Raw genomic sequence first — 20,481 nt, forward strand, 5'->3', positions numbered from 1 at the left:
ACAGTTAGGCTTCATTCACCTTATTTGAAAACAACTGCTTCGGAATAAAACAGACCGTCTGGGCTTAAAATATGCAGATAATAAATAACCGCTATTTTGGAAAATGTAAAAGAAAAGGGGGAGGGGGGGTTGAAGAAATGTTGCTCAGTAGGCCTAAATCTATCTCGATGTCACAACATCCCCATGCCACAACGCTCTCGACTAGAACCAGAGAGTGGAAAATAGAAAAGAGCACAGACACAGGATATGCATATACATCCACCGACTCCACTCCACCATGCTTCAGTAGAGATTGATTTCGAGGTGCATGCCATCAATACACAATCAAAACTCCATTTGAATTCGCTTATGTAATGCATCGTCCCCGTGGCTTTAGGCACGCAAAACAAGGCTACAGCAGGTGTGTTAGAAGCATACATGATCATTTGCATCGACATGACTACAACGAAGCCTATGGGTAAATATGTGAGCAAATATAAGAGATATCCACAGGCAAACGTATTTGTCATATCATTTAACTGAATGCAGTTGAAATAGGTTTCCCACATTTTATTCCAACTGAATGATGTCAAACAACACCAATAATTACAGACAGGCTAGTAATAACAAATATTTGATGCATGTCTTAAAAAAGCTTTAACAAAAACGAAATAAAGAAAACAATAGAGTGGTAGGGAAAGGCAAATGTAATAACCTTCAACACAGCCATATAGATCTCACTGATTTTAAAGAACGGTTTTGCTTGAGGGCTGGCGCTTCACACACACACTTCAAACGCCAAAGAATTCATTGTTTTCTGTGTCATTTGGCATGGTAAAAAAGCTCGACTCCGGTTTTGAATGATCCTGTGCTCTGAACTATGAGTTGAAAGTATAAGTTGTTTTATTATACTTGAGGGAAACAATGGGTTCAGCTGCTTATTGCAAGGAACACTCGTCAGGGGAGAGTTAAACTCAATTACTGTAACCGTGCTGAATAGAAAATATGGCCAAGAACGAAAATACACCCGGGCGTCTCAACCACTGAATAAAAAATGAAAATATATGAATAAAAATCAACATGAAGCGTATCAAATGTTTATTTTTTTCTGGGCAACAAAGGACTATAATACATTGACAGGCATGGGAACTATTGCCAGCACAAGTCTATACAATACAGCTAAAACCGCCTCCAATTTGGACATTGGACATACAAGATATCAGATGGTCCCAAATGCTTAGAATTACTTCGAACATAAAAAAAATAATCAAAAGACAATATCCATTTATTGCTTTTATGGTGCTTCAAGGGAAGAACAAGTGAAACGTATTCTGATTGGCACAACACATAAAAGCTTGTATAAAAACAAGAAAGTAGAAACACAAAACAGTTCTCTTCGGGGTCTCGATTATGCACTTTTCAATTAAAAAACTGAATGGAATAAGGATGATATAGCTAGAGAGAAATGGAGGTTTATTTCTATTAAATTTGTTTACTTGCTTCAATGTCGCCTCAACATGCTACAAGAGGGCTGAATTGAAATATCCCAGAGAAAAAATACCCCAAACTTCTGTTTTCTAATAACCATAAAACCACATGAAGAACTAACCGAATATTTAAACCCACTAAAACAGGAGGCACCAGATAAATAAAAAAGAAGTTTCAACAGACGCACCATATTTACAATTCCCATTAAATTACACATAAATAAATATATACATACATGAACACAGATTCCCTTATATAACCGTGAATCGTGTTGAAATTCAAAGTTCAAGTTGGTCGCTTGGAGTGAGAGTCTACAACTGAAGTCATGACATGGAACTCTGTGGATTTTTTTCAAGTTTATTATTCACAATACTGATAATAATTCATCCTCTTTTCGCTTCTTTTTGTCACATGGCTACAATCGTAAATTGAGAGATATAAGGGTCGCTCGATTTCAGTCCGTTGCAGCTCATAAAAAGAGGGAGTACATAAAAAGTCATAGATGTGGCAGAGATCTTTCCCTCTCTGGATCTGTTCTTTACGCCTTTCACCATTTTTTTCTTTTTAATTATTGTGGGGATCTTGCGCATCACTTCCCGTGAATCCAAAGTTGAATGGTATTAAAAACAAACATGTAAAATCATCGCGAGATCAGGAAGTGGCACGTTAACTTGATCAATAGTATTTATATGTATTTATAATATTTATATTGGGCTTTCAGGTGGGAATCACTTTCTGTGCTTCTCGTCTTTGTCTCCGCCTTTAGTGCCGCTGTCTGAGTGACTGTTGTTGTTCAGGTACATTTTGTCCATGGCTTTAATCGCCTCGGTCAGATAGTTCTGGAGAGCGGTGAGGGCCGCGCACATGGCTGGGGTCCCGAATCCGTGAGAAATGAGACTGAAATGGGTCAAGCAACTCTGAATCCCTGGCTCAAGAATAGGTTGTGGTCGAGAATTCCCCAAGGGCGTACGGTCCTGGGAAAGCAGGTCTGTGAATTCTTTGCAGATTTGCCTAAAATGGGGAGACAATATATATGTTAATTACAATCATAATGCCAGTCTGCCCCTAATGTGACGTATATGCCTATACAAGACATGTTCAAAGATCCTATTAATTTTATGTAGTTAGTACTACAACATTAGAATGTGGCCTATTGCATATTTGCTCAAAGGAACGTATAAGTATAGTGTCGTACTATGTCTAAATGTTAAAATGCAGTGGGGAAAGGTTGACGTTGGAGTAAAACCAACTATGTTTCAATGCAATCCCAATCACAGCAAACAAAATGGTTGCATATGGATGAATCTGAGGCCTGTTCAATCGACCAATTACAGTAAACTCCATATTGGATAGTCTCAGATAGGCTATTCGTGCACGTGTTTTATTCAATGCTTACGCAACGCCAAAATGCTTGGCATGAATCGAATACAGAGCATGGATATCAAATTCAGTACGTCTAATATTAGTTGAAAGTGTCGAATTCAAGAAGTGTTTGTTCATTGTGGCATTTTGTCGTGTGCATAACATCACTTGATGACCTATTTGGCTAATTAGAAGGACAAATAATTGGACATTAGTCGATTAATTTGTATCCAATATTTCTTTTGTCAGTTTTAATGTCACACCCATTCAATAGCCTACTACAATGTAACACAAATAACGAGTCCATAAATCAACACTTTAGAAATGCATGTGAAATATATAGGCCTATCAAAAAGCCTACAAAAAAATATAAAAAACGAATTTATAGAATTGACCACGACCATCCATTTGTGTTTGCAAACACTGTCGATGTAAACACGAGAATCACATTTTTTTTTACATATGAAATGTGATAATATAACACTTACTTCGTTGCCAATAACATGTTTTTCCTCTGGACTTGTTCGTTTGGGTCGGAATGCTGACGGTTTGTATATTCAGCTACTGCCTTGGCTGGAAACTCAGTCTCGCATACGTAACCAAAATCTCTGGCAAGATGCACGGCTTCGCCTGAGAAGGAAAGAATGGATTGAGTATACTATATTGCTCTAAATTGGACATTAAATATAGACCAATTAACACTTCCATTTAACACATGATTCATCTAATGAACGTCCTCTGCCAAAGAGAAGGCCTTGTCTTTGCATCAAATTCTAAATCAGTAGGCTATAGGCTAGCACTTGTACCTTCCATCAGATGATGGATTATTTTATTTTTGTTGTTGTCATTTAGCAGACGCTGTTACGCAGAGAGACATTTGGGTTATGTGCCTTGCTCAATAGAACATCTACATATTTTTCACCTTGTCTCCCCGGGAATTCGAACCAGCAACCTTTCGGTTACTGGCCCAACGCCCATAACCGCTAGGCTACCTGTTATCAATAAGAGTCAGGCCCCCATTCCGTGAGAAGAGTTAAATATCAGGGAAGCAATATAAAATGCCATAAGTAGCGTCATGCATATCACCATGTCATTGCTTAGCCATCCCTAAACATTATTGAACGTCCAGCAGATCATACAACGAAAGCAATTTTAAAAGGCTATATGCAAATCTCGCTCCTACAAACTTTAGCCATGAGAATTATAGGTTCATTCCATTGAGGTCTGCCTTTTTTTGTAGATTTTTCAAGTCTTTGGTTTTAATTTCCTGAAACAGTTGGGTTTTTACTGCGGGGCTTCCTGCCATAAGCCTCAACTCCGGAAGAACGCATGCGCCAATTAGCATCAAAGCTCAAGTCCAGTAAACTCGTTTCCATAAAATGGAGCGGATCATAAACAATAACAGCACTTCAGAAAAACGCAGTGTCTCTTCACTAAATAACCGAGTGTCCCCCCCCCCACACACACTTTATCGCAAAGAATCATATATTTCTTCAACCTCATTACCATACAGCACCCAATTTCAATGAAGTACAATGAATATTGCATTCGCTCCACGGCTGCAATGATTAACAGGAACCAATGAACCGTCCCAGGCTTTCACCTTTAAAATCCACAGCTCACCAAATACCACCGCACTGAATAATAAGGTTCAACTTTGCAAGCAAAATGGATTTATTCAATAGCAATGGCATCCTCATAGTGTGCCACAATTACCTAATTTATTATTTAATAGTCTCACAACATATAGATCTTCCATAGGTCACTTCCACTTCAATCACAGAGAAACAGAAAGTGTCCCTGCATGTGTGAATAATAGAAGTCTAATAACAGTAGCTGTAGTTGTAGCTGTTGGCTAGTGGTCCTACTACTACTAGTATTACTATAACTATGATTATTACTACTATTACTACTATTACTATATAACTATGATTATTACTACTATTACTACTATTACTATAACTATGATTATTACTTATTACTACTTTTACTACTATTACTATAACTATGATTATTACTACTATTACTATAACTATGATTATTACTACTACTAATACTACTATAACTATGATTATTACTACTATTACTACTGTTACTATAACTATGATTATTACTACTACTAATACTACTATAACTATGATTATTACTACTATTACTATGATTATTACTACTACTAATACTACTATAACTATGATTATTAATGCAACTACTACTACTACTACTACAACTATGATTATTACTACTATTACTATAACTATGATTATTACTACTACTAATACTACTATAACTATGATTATTACTGCAACTACTACTACTATTACTACAACAATGATTACTACTACTACTATTACTACTACTACAACTATGATTATTACTACGACTACTATTACTACTATTACTCATATTACTACTATTACTATTACTATAACTATGATTATTACTACGACTACTACTACTACTAGCCTAATATAGGCCTTATAATAATGATCATGATAACAAGCCACTATAGGGTTAATAAATCAATCGATCCACCTCTGCCAGAGGTGAAACAGCTCCAAACTCACGCTAGACAATAAATACGCAAATGCCCATAACCCTGCTTCAACAAGGAGCCTAGTTCATCTGGTACAAACTAGGCCAGCCAGGCTTACCGAACCCACCTCACACTGTAGTAGTCTATTCTAGGACCACTTTCACGAGAGGATTGCACACACGACGGCTAAATACACAGGCCAATGTTGCGAAAAGCCTTTTAAAATTATTACCATCATCCTCTCTCTCAAAAACACACATATATCCTTCATGCATGACTGGTTTGCAAGTCAAAGTCAGTCCAAATTACATGGATGAGCGCATATACTGATTTCGAATGTCCCCCCTGAAACCGTTCAAAGCACCTGCTATCCCGGGAACCGGAACTCAGATCATTTACAATGCAACTTACCTTCGACTAGTGACGTCAGCAGGGTAACGTTTGCGGCTTTGCGTCTACCTGCAGGTAGATTTAATCCGATTTTATCCAATTTCTCTCTGAGGGACCTTCCGCCATTCTTAGACTTGGCCCTGTGACAAGAACAGAAAAATAGGTTGTATGAATAGGCTAATTTGTAAAATGGCATGTTTTTTATTGTTTTATTTTTACCATCATTGTTACACACTATCTGATCCAAAAAGGTCTGAATGAATAAGTATGTTATTAATCATATTATTGAATCAAAGATTAGGTAGCTATCTTGATTTAAAAAACAACAATGCCATAATAGCATCGTCTTCCTTCCATACATTTCTATAACACTATCGGTGTCTACAGGCCTACGTGTGTGAATATAGGCTATGTATTTTCAAATCACTGAAACTACTTTATTGGAATGCACAGTGTATACCCAAAATACTGGCTTTGTGTCGAGGTTGGAATCTATAGACTAAAAACTGAAGTAGTTTCAACTGTTGTTGGTGTAGGCCGAAATATGATGTGCGTAAAACTAGTCTTACAGGGTTGAGGGTAAGCCCAAAAGGCCTACATTAATTTGTGGGCTACATTGTGAGTGTAACGTTAATATGGAATTTAACAGTCTGCCTTTTGGGCTGTTTTAAATGCAGGAGGTATCACGCTTGGTCGATTTTAATTATACCTGGGATAAAGAATGAGGAGCGACATTAAAGTCCGGCTCACCTTCTCAGCACCCCGCCCAGCAGTGACGCGTTGAGGCACTCAGGCGGCGAAAGGCGTCTCTGCACTTCCGCCACCGTGACCTTGTATTTTGATGTGGAGCTGAGCAGAGACAGGCGACCCGGAACAGAGCAGAACACCTCGTTGGGGTTTACCACACCGCCAAAAAGACCATCCTTATTTATCGGAATGGCGGAGACGTTGTTGTTCTTGGATAAAGAAACTGGACCTAGGGAAGAAGGAGAACAATTTCTGTGAATCTTATTCAATGTAGACCATTAATCAGATGACATTCATATCAAACGCGGTGTGGGTGTAGAGGCCTACACACAATTAAAACAATTGGCATAGGGTATGACAGGCCAAATAATAATAATAATATTAACACGAATAATAAACATTAATAATGATAATATAGGCCTATTTATTGTTTTCTTATTTTGGTTATTAGGCCTACGCACAAAGGCCTAACCATTGCAAAATGTTGTACCATATTGTAGGCCTCGTATAGGCCCAATATTTGTTTAGGGTAGGCTATCTATGCAATTTGAGCTCTGAAACATCGCAAGCTTTTGCAGACGCGCGCGCACACATGTTGCAATACTTAAAACACACACACACACAGCACGCGAAGAGGAGCCTTTTTTCAAATATCCACGGTCTCCCCAAAAATACAGTCGCGCGTGTGATTTCACTTTGCAGGGGTTACCGTTTTGTGTGCTGTAACCGGAGACAAAGGGACTAGCGCTTTTGGATAGATCACTTGTGACATTAATAGCCCAGGGGAGGCTAATAGAGACGATAGGAGTTAAACGAACTCTTGAGATTACTAATATAAGAGCCAATTATCATGTTGATGCGGAAAGAGCATCTCTCAAGATTTATCCCCTGCGCATCTAATTTGAACTGACAAAAGACTCCACATGGCGAGAGGGGTAACGTTCAACCTGACCATGAAGTAGGCCTAGCACGCCAGAAATGGTCTTGTAGGAGTAAACAATCGAATTCACACGCAATTATGCTAGGCCCATATATGATAATGCAACACTGAACGCATTATTCCATAATCAACTGAAGCCAAACACTGATGGAATGAGACTCTATAAATGGTTTAAAGACCTTGCCTATTTTTGCAGCGTATATTTTTTTCCACCTTTGATGCAGGATCTGGTATCATCCTGATACTTAATACATAGAGCATTACCAACTGCCATTTTAGATTTGCTCCCGAACGGGCCTATATTTACGATATATAGCGAAAAGATGCGTCAACACATTAAAACCAATAGCCTAAACAGCATAGCCTATATAGGGCATATTTGCATCTGACTATGCCTACTCTGAAATGCTGACATTGGCATTAATTGATGAAAAGGTGCATGCAGTTAGTTTGATGCACTCGAGCTCACGTAATAAAAAACACTGCGCATTAATCCACTTGGTTCAGTGAGGCGCTGACTACCGCACAAGCTCCGGAGCAGAGGGGTGGTGTGGTGTGCAGCTTGTGGAAACATACATGACATCTCGAAGGAAATTGCTTACCTTTTTTAATTACAGTCTGATCTGGGATGTGAATTCCTTGATCCTCAACATGCTGCAACACACAGATGCAAAATACACTATTTAATATGGAATACAATGAAATTAATTTAACATGTCATGCTGTTTGCAAAAGACTGGCATGTAGCCCACAACCCAAATATATGATGGGCCTGTTATTATTTTCAATGAGGGTGATATTGGCTATAGCTGTTGGGCAGTGCGCGTCATGCATATCAGACTTAAATAATGAAGCTCTGTCGCCCAATAATCGTGACCTCATTCCATCCGCAGAGTGGATACTTACGAATAACTATGAATCCAAATTGTATTCGGAATAAAGGTGGTATTACACGTCGTGCACGCTAATTGGGGATTAGGCATTTGTTTTAGAAAAAAAACGCGTCATTGTACAGGCCTTTACTTATTTGATGTATTCGTATTACCTGCAGAGCGATGGAACTTAATCTAAAACATGGTGCTCATAGTGTGCCTGCATGTGCAAAACTCCCGAGTGGACATTTTATTATTGCTCTCAGCCTCCCGCTCATATCGGGACTTGAGTATTTTCAATGAGCACAATTAAATTAAAGATGAAGGGAGGATATCCAGAATCATGTCCAAAAATGACAGGGAATATTAATCAACAAGCGCGGTATACCATCCATTTTGTGAGAGGGGTTGCAGATCATATTATAGTTCTCAGAGCTTCAGCTTTGATCTGTTTGCTTAAGGCAAGTGTTTATAACACTATGCATCTTTTCAGTGGAGGGAGGGGGTCAACAAAATAATACGGATAATAAAGTGCAAACACAGATCGAGAATATAGACTGAATAATCCATGCAAATAGGCTTTTATACAGTGTTTCACTCGAGAGCCGTTTGTAAAATGTCATGTCTGTTGGAACGTTTACATAAAAAGGGCTCTGTCAATTCAATGCAATGGTTATGGTATTGACCATTTCTGCATTTATAAAATTGCATGCCATGCACTGAGTCATTACATGTAGGCCGTGACATTTCATACAGAGCTGCCAATTTACAGCAACAAACACTTAGGCTATAGAAGGCTACGTGTGTAGGCCTAATAATAATTTCAAAATAATAATAAGAAAAATAATAACAACAACAATTATTATTATAATAACAACAACAACAATGTAATAGTAAAAATGTAATAGTAATAATAATATAATTACCAAATAATGCTGAATTACCTGAACATCTTCTAAAGAGTGAGGTATTCCATGGATTGGGATAGAATCTGAGAGTCCCGTATCGATTCCGTGGCCCGACGGCAGGAGCACTTCTCTACGGTACTCCCTACATAGCTGATGGGGCAAGCCACGGTGCTGGTGCAGCAAACTGCTCTCCTGACTTTGCCTCTGGCCCGGCCAGCCAGGGTGTTGTGGCTGCGGCTGAGCGTGCAGGGAGTTGAGGGAGTAGGGGTCGTTGACGTGCGAGTATGGGTCCTGAGACTGGGGGTAGATTGGCTGGTAGGGCGGAGGAAAGTACGGTGGCTGGAAGTCGGAGTTTGGGGTATGGGAGAGTGGAGGGGCGCTATATGGAGACTGGCCCACGCCTCCCAACTGAGGTAGCCTGGCTGTCCCATTGCTGGTACCGTCGTGACGATCCTGCAGGAAAAAAGAATCGGAGAAATTAAACCTATACACCAACCCTCCATTTTACCCGTTTTCACCGGGGCTTTTATGGACTGTCACCTACCATAATTGAATGTCTATTCAAGTCGTTGGTTGAAATAAAATCAACAGCATTTATCTGTTGAACGCAGCAATAATAGCCTAATAATAATAATAATAATGCTAACAATAATAACAGTGATAATTACTGTAGACTAATAACACACCCGTAGGCCTATTTGATCATTTTCAGGGAGAAAATGATTACAGTTGAAATATTTAGATAGGCCTACTGAAATTAAATGTGAGAGCAATCTTGCATTATTTTTCATTTTTGTATGATAGTTTAGCAAAACTATTTGACTAAAAAAGGCAATAATCGGAGTCTGATTGCTGCACGAAGTAAGCTATAACTGTCTTTGCCACCGAGTCCAACTTACCATCGCGGAAAAGCTGTGCACTAACATCTGCGAAGATTTTCGAGCGATTCAAAAGAGAATTTTCAGAAGAAAAACGTTGATAAAACAACGAAAATGTACGAGCAAACAAAATAATGCCAGCAACAACACTATTGAAAGATCACGGAGCCCAATGTTCAGATAAGCACCACCGAAGAACGATAATCCATCAGAATTTGGTTAAATTCCCACTGCCCTTCATTCGATTCTAAAATGCAATGTTTGGTCTTGCGGATTTATGTTTAAAGTTTCCTGTATCCCTGTTCCGTCTTCTGTCTCTATCACTGTGCTGTTCCCTCGACTGAGCTCATATTAGCAAAGAGCTGCTTCTTTCCTTGGACTCCTAATAGCAGATATTCATGACTATTAATATTACACGAATTCTTAATAAGGGAAGAATGGTCGGAAATCGAGCGTGAAGCGAGGAAGCAACTCAAGGCAGAGTCTGCACTAAATGACGTCCATTGAATGAGGAATCAGTATATCTATCTAATCAGAGATGGGGAGAGAAAGAGGGAGTGAGTGAGGAGGGGAGAGAGAGAGGGAGACAAAAAGAGGGACATTCTCTTGCGTCTGACGAATCAGAGAGAGGGGGGAACATTTTAAAAGGTTCGAAGGCAAGCACAAGTGAAAGAAAGGCAGAATGAAGGGGGGACCAGAGATAGAGGAAGAGCCATGGACGGAAACAATGTGCACCTCTGATTCGTGTGAAAATCCAGCAAACGCTGAGGGCATCTCGGCTGGCACATTTTTACTGTTCAGAGGGCGGTTGTCTGCTCGCCATGTCCCTTTGTTTTTCACTTCAGTTTCCGACGCCTCGCTTTCCATGGCCCTTCCCCAGTCTCTCGAATGAATTAATCCACGGTTATTTGAATTCAAACTACGCCAGCCGAGCTAACTTTCACTCAAATATATTCAAAAGTTATTATACGGATACGCAAGCTTAAGACATCCACTTTCCACTTCTAACCTATTTGCACGCGACCATTTTGACAAAACAGCAAAAGAGTAACCATTATGAAAACACGGTAGTTAACACTGATTTCGATAAAAACAAAAACAGGTCTATTAGCATAACCGTAAACTAAACTTGAATGAGAGAATCACAAATTCAAACACGGGCGGCGAAATCCAGGCCAGCGTTTCTTCCCTGCTCTTTGCATGCGTATTCTCCAGACGCGGTTAAAACACGTTCAACTGGCTGCACCACTCCTAAACAACTCCCTGATATGACTGCCAAACTTTCTATTCTATAATAACAATCACACAGCGTGTGCAGTGCACACACACCACTAAGGGCTCAAAATGCACCGATTTATTTTATAAGAATGTAAGGTATAGGCATCCTATTATTTAAACACATTATTTTAAACATACTTCTTTTTCGATGATACAGTCAACACATGCATTTTGGGTATGTCTCCATATGTACATTCTCTTACTTTCTATGAACATTTAGCATGTTTCAGCAGTGAGTTTTGAAATCCTATTTTATACAATTACGTTTAAAATGGTATAAATATATAAATGTTTTCCTATGGGTTTGCCAAGTATTACTTTCATTTATTGATGTGAAAATGTATTATTATTATTGCTATTACTTTATTTTCACTGTTAATATTGAAACTGTGTAAAATGTATTTTTCTACACAATTAAACATTGCATTACTCCATATCAAAATAGCAAAATATCTAACATATGAAATAAACCAATATGCATCTGTATATCCTTCAATGAATTAAATATGTTCCCAGACAACTGTCAAAACAATTAGAGATTGACAAAATGAAAATAAAGCAGTATACCCCATTAATTACATGAAAACAGCAATAAATCAAATATGAGCCTCTTACCTCGCAATCTTCATATTTTATATTATCAGTTAATTTCCAAAGCATTTTCATGAGTTGTGGTGGATATTGAGAGCGCCTTTCCTTGTTTTACACAGTGAATTGTGCTCTAGCGGAAACTATTTTAGTTGAGCTTGGCTGTCTGCGCTCTGAGATCTCCCTCTAATGGTGAAAGTAAAAGGCTCGCGCACCACTGTAATAACATTCGCATTCCCTCATTAGCATATCAACAGCCGCTTGATTCCCATCTGCCCAACACCAATGGACAACACAGGTAACACTGGAGCGAGATTTCACATGTATTTACTTCTCCCACATTCAATGAGAATATACAGCAGGAATTGAGCGTACATTTTATAAGCATTCTCTATGACAAAAAGGCAACAACACACCCTGCACCTGGGGGTGTGAACGTTCATTTGATGGCTATGATAAAACAAATAATTGGATAATACATGTTATGTATTAATTTGCTTCCTTTGTCGTGCATATTCGTTTTAGGAAATGTGGTTTCATAAAAACAACTGTTTATGTAACAGCTTCATAAAAACAAGTTCCATCATCTCACACCCTATATGGGCCTATGGTACAATCTGTCTGTTCTTACATTTTAGGATGGTTAACTTGCTCTGAAGAGCGTGCCACACGCAAATACTCTATCTAGTGCTCTCTTCATACTTTGTTGCCAAATTGATTTTCGTAAACTGTTGTTTTAGACGTATTGAGAGTTGAGACCATGAAAAGCTATTCTGTCACTGTCATGCAAAAGAAGAAACAATCTAAAGTAGGTATACAGCTCCATTGACGACATGTAAGAGCGCCGTTTTTGTAATGTAAATAATTAACACAACAACATAGCTTGTTTAATGTGAATGAGGGTCTGAAGTATTTGGGCGGGTCAAGAACCAGGTCGCCAACTCCTAGGCGTTGGCCTCTCCTAGTTCAGATTTACATTTTTGGTGGGGTACCTTTACAACCGGTTGTTATTAATGAGAGGGCCCATGAATCTAGATCACAATGACAACTATCAGCGGGGCAAAGGTGCCTTAAAAAATAAATCGTGGGGTGTGTGGGTCTGTATGTGTTTCTATATGCTGCTGTGTGGATATTAGAGGTTGTGTGCTTTTGGAGAGTGAAACGAAAAGGCTCAATCTCACCATGGCTTGGATTGTTTCACCGAATCCAGTTTCACCGCGTTAGAAAGTTCTGTTTTACAATCGACATGAAATTATTCTTTAAAAATCAATTGCATTAGGCCAACATACCCCTCCAAAGTAATAGGCCTACATCGGAGAGATTTGTTTTGACATTTTAGATGACAAGAACCACAACTTCCGGGCGAGCTATAACTTTAGCATGAGATGCCATTTATCATATCATAGACGAATTAACATCTATAACGATAAGTTGGAGCATACTATGTATAATTTGTGCTATTTTATTGATTTTATTCACATTTCAGTAAACACTAGCCTATAGCAAAACAATACATTTTATATCCTAAAGGATACTCTATAGGCTATTATTTGCTTCTATATAAGGAACGGTTTTCTATAGTCTTAAATTGCATGATATATAAAGTGATGTAGCCTTCTATGCAAGTTAAACCTGCTTTCCCCAAGTTATTACGAGAGCCAATGCGCTATTGTTAATCAGGCGTAAATAGGAACATTATCGACTTTTGCGAGAAAAAAGAACACTGTCAAAGTAATAATAATTAAAACTATTGAATAACTGTATAATATTTAGGCTAAATATAGTGCTTGCCTACTAATTCTACAATGAAAAGTTGATGGCAATGCATTTACCAATTGTGGCCATATATTCGACATATATTACACAACTAGCCTACACGTTCTTTGTCTTGAAATAAACAGCACATACCTGCCAATCCCCCATTTTGCCCATTATTGACATCATTGTTTCTTCAATTTGCCTGGATATGGTAGATCACACGTCGTGTTATCTCATTGAGGCTTCCGTCCATAAGCCAATTTTTGCTTTTACTTGTGGTGAACGAGATCAGCTCACCTGGCCATAAAAACCCTCTGGGCCACCTGGTGGCACATGCGCAATAGACCGGATGTGTTAACCTACCTGAAGTTGAGGTAATGCTCTTTTGTGAATATGCTTTTGGGGCTTACTGCGTTCAATTGTGAATGAACATATGGCTGGAAAGTGTGTGGACGAAACTTTCGCACAGAATCTGTTTTTTTTTCATCCATGGGCTAACGGTTGTGAATACAACAATATAACAATATCATTTGCATACCATTTATATATGTAAAATACAAAAGTAAATGAAAAATCTATATATTATTGAATATCAACATCATGTCAATATCAGTTGATTATAAAATATTTATTCACATTAAAAATTAAACTGTGTCAAGATAAAATCTGAAGGTTAACTGTAACATCATTACTTAAACACAATCTACCAGGTTCCCTTACGTGTATTGGGGTCATGGTTTATTTATCATCTGTTTATTTCTAATACATACTTATGAAGACGCCTCAGGCCAGAAATGAATGAGCTCAGCTCTTCACCAGGCACACCAAAAAATAAAAAGAGCAACACGTGCGCTCACCGAGGTGTTAATGGTAATGATGGTCGACAAGTATTTTCTTTCTAATTCTAACGGGACACATGTCGACTCTACCTATGGGGCGCTCCACAACATGGTTGCACAGCACTGTCAATTTCAGGATGGAAAGATATATCTGGCTTCAATTATGATGTATTATTTAGTTGATATAAATATGACAAATAAACCATAACGATAAGTATTCCATTTCAAATTCAACAGTGCTATATAAGTTATATAGATAGTCTAGATATATAGCCTATTTTAAACAACAGGCCTTTTCCTGAGAAAACACAGCTCAGTTGAATTACAGTCACACAATTGGGCAAATATTGAAATATTTTAGACTACATATTTGTTTTTGTCTTGCATTTGACTGTGGTGTTTGGCAACTGTGCGGTCTATAAACTTGTATTCTATACATATTTGTACTATATTTGGGAAACTTTAATATTCCCTCAATGTTTGTCTTCAAAGACAATCGATTTGAAAAGAATAAAAGTGCAGGCAGGAATACAGATAAAATAGAACAATCTAAAACATATATTCAGAGCAACAAGGTGTAGCTTACTGCAGTACTGTGCACAGGGAACGCGAGCAAGTGTGTTAAAGAGTTCTGGACAGGATCCGTTTCCATGTGAATATCCAACCTGTTTGTCTAAGGCTTGGTTTCAACCACTTCCACCCCTGCCAGGAGCCCCAGGCACAATTTCAGTTAAGCATCATAAAACCGTACAAGATGTTTAATAGGCAACGATACTGAAACGACTGGTTGCACCTTTTGGGCATTGATATATCTCACAATTTAGCAAGGATAATGCGCAATGCATTTTGCCAATAACATCTAACATTTATTATTATTATTAGTATTAGTATTAATAGTAGTAGTATTTCAGATGTTTACTGAATTATTAGTCCTACGCTAAATAAATGGTCTACTTCAAAACACGACATGTCATAAAATATTACAATGGCTAGAGAAACGCATCCTCGTGCGTAATTCTTATTTGTCCAAACTTTGGCGCTTTACTTTATTCATTATTTAACAAGTTAGGAGTGATGAAACGCTAATCCGTATAGCTAAGTAAAGAAATATCTAATGGTTTGAAGCACTATAAAATCACTCCGCTGCAAGGTATTTACCATTATCCAGGAGTAAAACATCATTTACACAGAATTTGCCTATATTATATTCCTCCGCAAATCTATAGAGAGGCCTCTCACATAATGTTATGCATTCTGGATTTCTGGTTGTGTAGGCCTACCCTATGCGTTTCAAGTGATGAAACAATCGTTGGTTTTCAAATTATGATCCCCAGAAGAATAAACTGTGGTCTGGCGCCATCAAGTTCTAAAAGAAAGAAAAGCGCTGCAGAAAGGCAAAAAAGTTTCAAATTCAACTGTAATTGAAACCAAATGTACCCAAATGGAAATACAGGAAGAAATAGTAAGCCAAAAGCCTACCAGGTCTGTGCAACATGAGTTTTCATATCACTGCAAGGATAATACCATTTAAAAAAAAATTATATGCCAAAATTAACTTTATGTTATATCAATAACCTATAAGAGTGATTTATGCGTTATACTGGAATCGAACACATATTATTCTTTCAAATTAATCCTTTGATCTCAACCTAAAATCCTTCATAATGATAATCATCTCAGATTTGGCCCAATCTGGACACAGACGTCAACAGGCATAAATCTTAATTGATCCTCTTGCGCCATCTTGTGGCTGAAATTATACAATTTAAAGGTACCATATCACTCCCAAACTAAAATGTAGTCAATTCACCTGGACAGTTATTACATATTTCACTTACTTAGGTACTTGATAGACCTATTCTGTTTTGGCAGAAGATCTAGTTGGCTATAGTGCTCCATTCTGAAAACATGTCAATCTAAAACACCTTACAAACTCTCAAATTCAACTCATATTGGCCGTATCTCTGACAGAGGATATTCTTGTCAGTATTAGGCCTTTTGTATCCACTTCATGATTCACAGCAAAGTTGGTTCATGTTTCAATCATGTCTTTGGTTATGTTCGTGTGAGTTAAAAATACAATAAAAATGATTTGTTGACAATAAAGCCACCCACAATGCAGGCAATGGCTGCAGGATGTCATTGAAGAGCAACTGCAGAAACTTGCAGTAGATGCAAATCGGACAATTTTTATCCCCATAAAGCAACACACTTTGAAAGGTGGTGACTGACCAGGGCCGGATTACCGAAGGGGCACGCAGTGTTCCCAGATAGCATATGACAGCAAAATGTGTGGAATTGCAGGAAATTTGCTTTAAAACTGCAAAATTGTCTCTCAACCTCATGGGAAAATATTTAGAATAGCAGGAAATTTGCTTTGAAACTGCAAAATGTTTTATCAACCTAATGGCAAAATATGAACAAAAGCAAGAGATGAACTATAAAACCACAACAACAACAAATACCTGCCCCATGGCAAAAAGTGTAGAATTGCGGAAATTTTCTTTTAAACTGCAACATTTTCTCTTAGCCTTATGACAAAATGTGTAGAATAGCATTATAAAACGGCAAATTTCTCTCTCTTCACTATGGGTGGGCGCAAATGCAGTAGTCCGACCATGTCACCGACTTGACAAAAGTGATCTGCCGGAATGCGCCCAATAGCATTAAAGTCACACGAGCTCTGTTAAAAGTCTACAATGAATTGTGAAACCCTACAATGAAAGGACTATAATTAATTTATGAAAAACAACTGATAGTAAAGATATATGTGGAACCTTATTTTCAGTGAATGTATTGTGACACATTAGGCCCACCACTTGTATTTAACAATGCTATGTAATGAATGTATTACTTTTCATAAATGTAGGCCTAGAAATGAATGTGATGTTTGAGGCTCTCTCACTTATTGATTGTACAATGCACACACATATTGTTTGATTTCAGTTTGTGGGTGTGTGATATTGGGGTTGGAGACATGTTTATTTCGACATTATAAATAAAAACCTTTATCAACAATGGCAACACTGCCATGTTGGATCTGAGCCTTGCTGTTGGAAAACCTCCCCCGACTTCACTCCTCCACATTCATCTACCATCGGTTGCTTTAGCCGTACAACTCAAACGCTCCCATTTTGAAAGGGTGTCAGTCATAGAGATAGAAGAGGACTTATGCTACGTTCACATGCTAGTCGGGACTCAGAAATGTTCGACTTGCTATCCACTTGAACGTGGCACGTGTATAACTACAACCAGTTTGCAAGTTGTAGATTTCAGCGTTTCCTAGTTCCGACTAGCATGTGAACGCAGCATCATCTTTATATCTGTGCCATTATAGCGGCTGTGACAGCATGGGCAGCTCCATTGAGGCGACAACTCACAGGAATCTTCACCCAGTTGACTACTTTAAAATGGCGGAAGCATGGTGGATGCCCTTAATGGCGCTGCCCATGCTAAATCGGCCTTTTGGCAACCAGAGGCCTCTATAATTCTCTATGTTGTCACTTTTAAAACGTTTTGGGTTTGGTTAAATGGGATACGAGTTCTAGTTTGTGTGCCAGACAGCTGATGGTATACTGGCTGCCATGTTGAGAAAAACTTCACTTCCCATCAGTTATTTGGCAATGCGTCATTGCTACGATTTACGTTGTGTGTGCGCCATCATTGGTGGCTCGGTTGACACTACGAAGCAGCGGTAAAGGACGTATCGAAAGCAGCAAGGTTGTACACAAACGAGTGTTTTAGTATCCAAATGTTTTCTGAGTTTGATAACGTATCTGCATATAAATTAATATTGGTAGCAAACATACATGCTAGTCGAGATTCTAGTATGCATGTAGGCTACTGTGGTGTACTGCTCTCGTAACATTGATGCTAGGCTATGTTGCTCTGACTTACTCTTGTGGGACTGGTTTAGCCTACTAGTTACCCAACCGACACACAAAATGTACCGAAGAAAGTCAAATATGTGATCAACGTTGGGGAAATGAACCACGGTGTTCCCCTGAGGAATTCAGCTAAACTAGGATAGGCTATTGTATGGAAGAACAGTTTAGCTGCAGATACCATTTATTTGCCCACGTTTTGTTGTTTTACTACATTCATACTGTATGTACAGTCATTTATGTGTTTTGCAACTATGTAAAAAAATGACAGGCACAGCGCAACAAAATGATCGTTTAATCTTCTATTACTAATTTGCTACATTTGTATAGTCTGCACGTGCCCACTGCCAATTGTTCTGCAGTGGGTGTGTGGGGAATGGCGATAGTAACGTTCTCCCTCATTACTTCGTTATGTGTTCTAATCTAGATGACTGATTGGGCTGGATATGGGTATGCAGCCCTCATTGCATCCGGGGGAGCGATGGGCTATGTCAAAGCAGGTAAGTTTATTATTGTGCCATTTGGGTTTACTCAATTATATAGTTATGCAGCCATTTACAGGTGAGTTTAATTTATTCTATCATATTTCTACTCTTGTGCTTGCCCTGTACTTCTTTTTGTGTCTCCAGGCAGTGTCCCCTCTTTGGCAGCAGGTCTTCTATTTGGGGGCCTAGCTGGGGTTGGTGCCTACCAGATATCACAAGATCCCAAAAATATTTGGGTGTCACTAGGTTGGTGAACTTAGGTGTTGGCCCTTACTGTTTTATGAATGTGAAAGCATGCTTATGTAACAGTATAGCTCCCTTCCCTCTCCTCGCCCAGAACCAGGGACCCTCTGCACACACCGACAACAGTTACCCATCGCGCCACAAAAGCCATGACACTTGCAGAGCAAAGGGAACAACTACTTCAGGTCTTGATGTCACCCGATTGAAACGCTATTAGCGCACACCACCCTTTGACCTCCTTTTGCGCAGCAACCAGTGATCTGAGTCACGCCACCAATGTAACAGTATAGCTTCCTTCCCTCTCCCCTACCTGGGCTCGAACCAGGGACCCTCTGCACACATCGACAACTGACACCCATGAAGCATCGTTACCCATCTCGCCACAAAAGCCACGGCCCTTACAGAGCAAAGGGAACAACTACTTCAGTTCTCAGAGCGAGTGACGTCACCGACTGAAACACACTAACTAGCTAGCCATTTCACATCGGTTACACTTGCAACAGGCCTCCCATCGCCCAGACCTCTTTTGATCACCGCTAACTAGATACTCATGATGATTAGGTTTACAATAGACAAAAGATGTAATGGGTCCGCACTCAAAAAGATGTTACATAAAGCTTACTTCACTTTCCAATTGTAATTTTCACTGCTTCGGGGATAGCATACACAGACGTGCAACATCTTTTTGAGTGTGGACCCATTACACATTTGGTTAGTCTGAATTTGCGGGTTTTACGCACCAGCCAAGCTTCTGGGAGAGCATGATGGTCCCCTATTGAGTAGGTCTACAGTAGGCCTACTATACTGTACTGAGTCATTTCCCCCCTGTATCAGTCACATCAGGAGCCCTGGCAGGTGTGATGGGAAAGAGATTCTACGGCTCCAGGAAGATTATGCCTGCTGGAATGATGGCAGCAGCAAGGTAGCTGAGATGACCAACTCCTTCATTTCAGGAATAGGTCATAGGTATGCATGTAGATGATACGGTACATGATCTTATAGTACTTAACATGTTTATTTTCTCTACTTTCTCTAGTATCCTTATGGTGGGAAAGCTCAGTGTTGGAATGCTGCTGCAGAAGCCCCAGGAGTCATAATACACTGATATGAACACTTTCAGACACTGATGTAAAAATCATTATCCTCTTTCTTTTCCATTGTCTTGTATTATTCAGGCACAACCGGTCATCAGTCATATGTGGGTGTTATTTTGTAAAAATGTATAATTGAACACGGATTTGATCTTGTTTATAAAATTACAAGGATGGCATGTGTTTTTGTTCATATTATTACATGAATGAACTGTTAA

At 38.8% G+C, this 20,481-nt stretch overlaps 2 protein-coding genes across 9 annotated transcripts; one reads left to right on the top strand and one right to left on the bottom strand.

Moving 5' to 3' along the window:
- Positions 1–1,060: 1,060 nt before the first annotated feature.
- On the bottom strand, positions 1,061–14,030 carry tfap2a (transcription factor AP-2 alpha). 8 transcript variants are annotated; one of them, XM_024392699.2, is made up of 7 exons: positions 13,872–14,030; positions 9,238–9,672; positions 8,042–8,093; positions 6,503–6,728; positions 5,774–5,892; positions 3,318–3,459; positions 1,061–2,478 (listed from the first exon to the last, which is right to left on the bottom strand). In XM_024392699.2, exons 1-7 carry the CDS (start codon positions 13,905–13,907, stop codon positions 2,196–2,198), a joined length of 1,293 nt encoding a protein of 430 aa, XP_024248467.1. In that variant the 5' UTR covers positions 13,908–14,030; the 3' UTR covers positions 1,061–2,195. The 8 variants fall into 8 exon arrangements, with proteins under 8 accessions (XP_024248467.1, XP_024248470.1, XP_024248466.1 ...); XM_024392702.2 differs by having other exon boundaries at positions 9,256–9,672; positions 13,872–14,029; XM_024392698.2 differs by lacking the exon at positions 13,872–14,030 and adding an exon at positions 11,991–12,272.
- A 4,093-nt stretch (positions 14,031–18,123) lies between these two features.
- Positions 18,124–20,442, top strand: tmem14ca (transmembrane protein 14Ca). The gene is made up of 5 exons (XM_024392694.2): positions 18,124–18,280; positions 18,872–18,944; positions 19,074–19,175; positions 20,007–20,094; positions 20,209–20,442. The coding sequence occupies exons 2-5, from the start codon at positions 18,872–18,874 to the stop codon at positions 20,267–20,269; spliced, it is 324 nt and encodes a 107-aa protein (XP_024248462.1). The 5' UTR covers positions 18,124–18,280; the 3' UTR covers positions 20,270–20,442.
- The last annotated feature ends 39 nt before the right edge of the window (positions 20,443–20,481 follow it).

Source organism: Oncorhynchus tshawytscha, linkage group LG29, assembly GCF_018296145.1.
Source record: "Oncorhynchus tshawytscha isolate Ot180627B linkage group LG29, Otsh_v2.0, whole genome shotgun sequence".
Classification (NCBI taxonomy): Eukaryota; Metazoa; Chordata; class Actinopteri; order Salmoniformes; family Salmonidae; genus Oncorhynchus; species Oncorhynchus tshawytscha.

Bases quoted from the DNA above. Each gene is read 5' to 3' on its own strand.
- tfap2a (XM_024392695.2), bottom strand. From the start codon at position 10,964: ATGGAAAGCGAGGCGTCGGAAACTGAAGTGAAAAACAAAGGGACATGG. The intron at 5,893-6,502 runs GTGAGCCGGACT...TTCTTGTCACAG, and splicing joins CTGGGCGGGGTGCTGAGAAG to GGCCAAGTCTAAGAATGGCG. The intron at 2,479-3,317 runs GTAAGTGTTATA...TCCCCATTTTAG, and splicing joins AACATGTTATTGGCAACGAA to GCAAATCTGCAAAGAATTCA.
- tmem14ca (XM_024392694.2), top strand. From the start codon at position 18,872: ATGACTGATTGGGCTGGATATGGGTATGCAGCCCTCATTGCATCCGGG. The intron at 18,945-19,073 runs GTAAGTTTATTA...TTGTGTCTCCAG, and splicing joins GATGGGCTATGTCAAAGCAG to GCAGTGTCCCCTCTTTGGCA. The intron at 19,176-20,006 runs GTTGGTGAACTT...CCCCTGTATCAG, and splicing joins AAATATTTGGGTGTCACTAG to TCACATCAGGAGCCCTGGCA.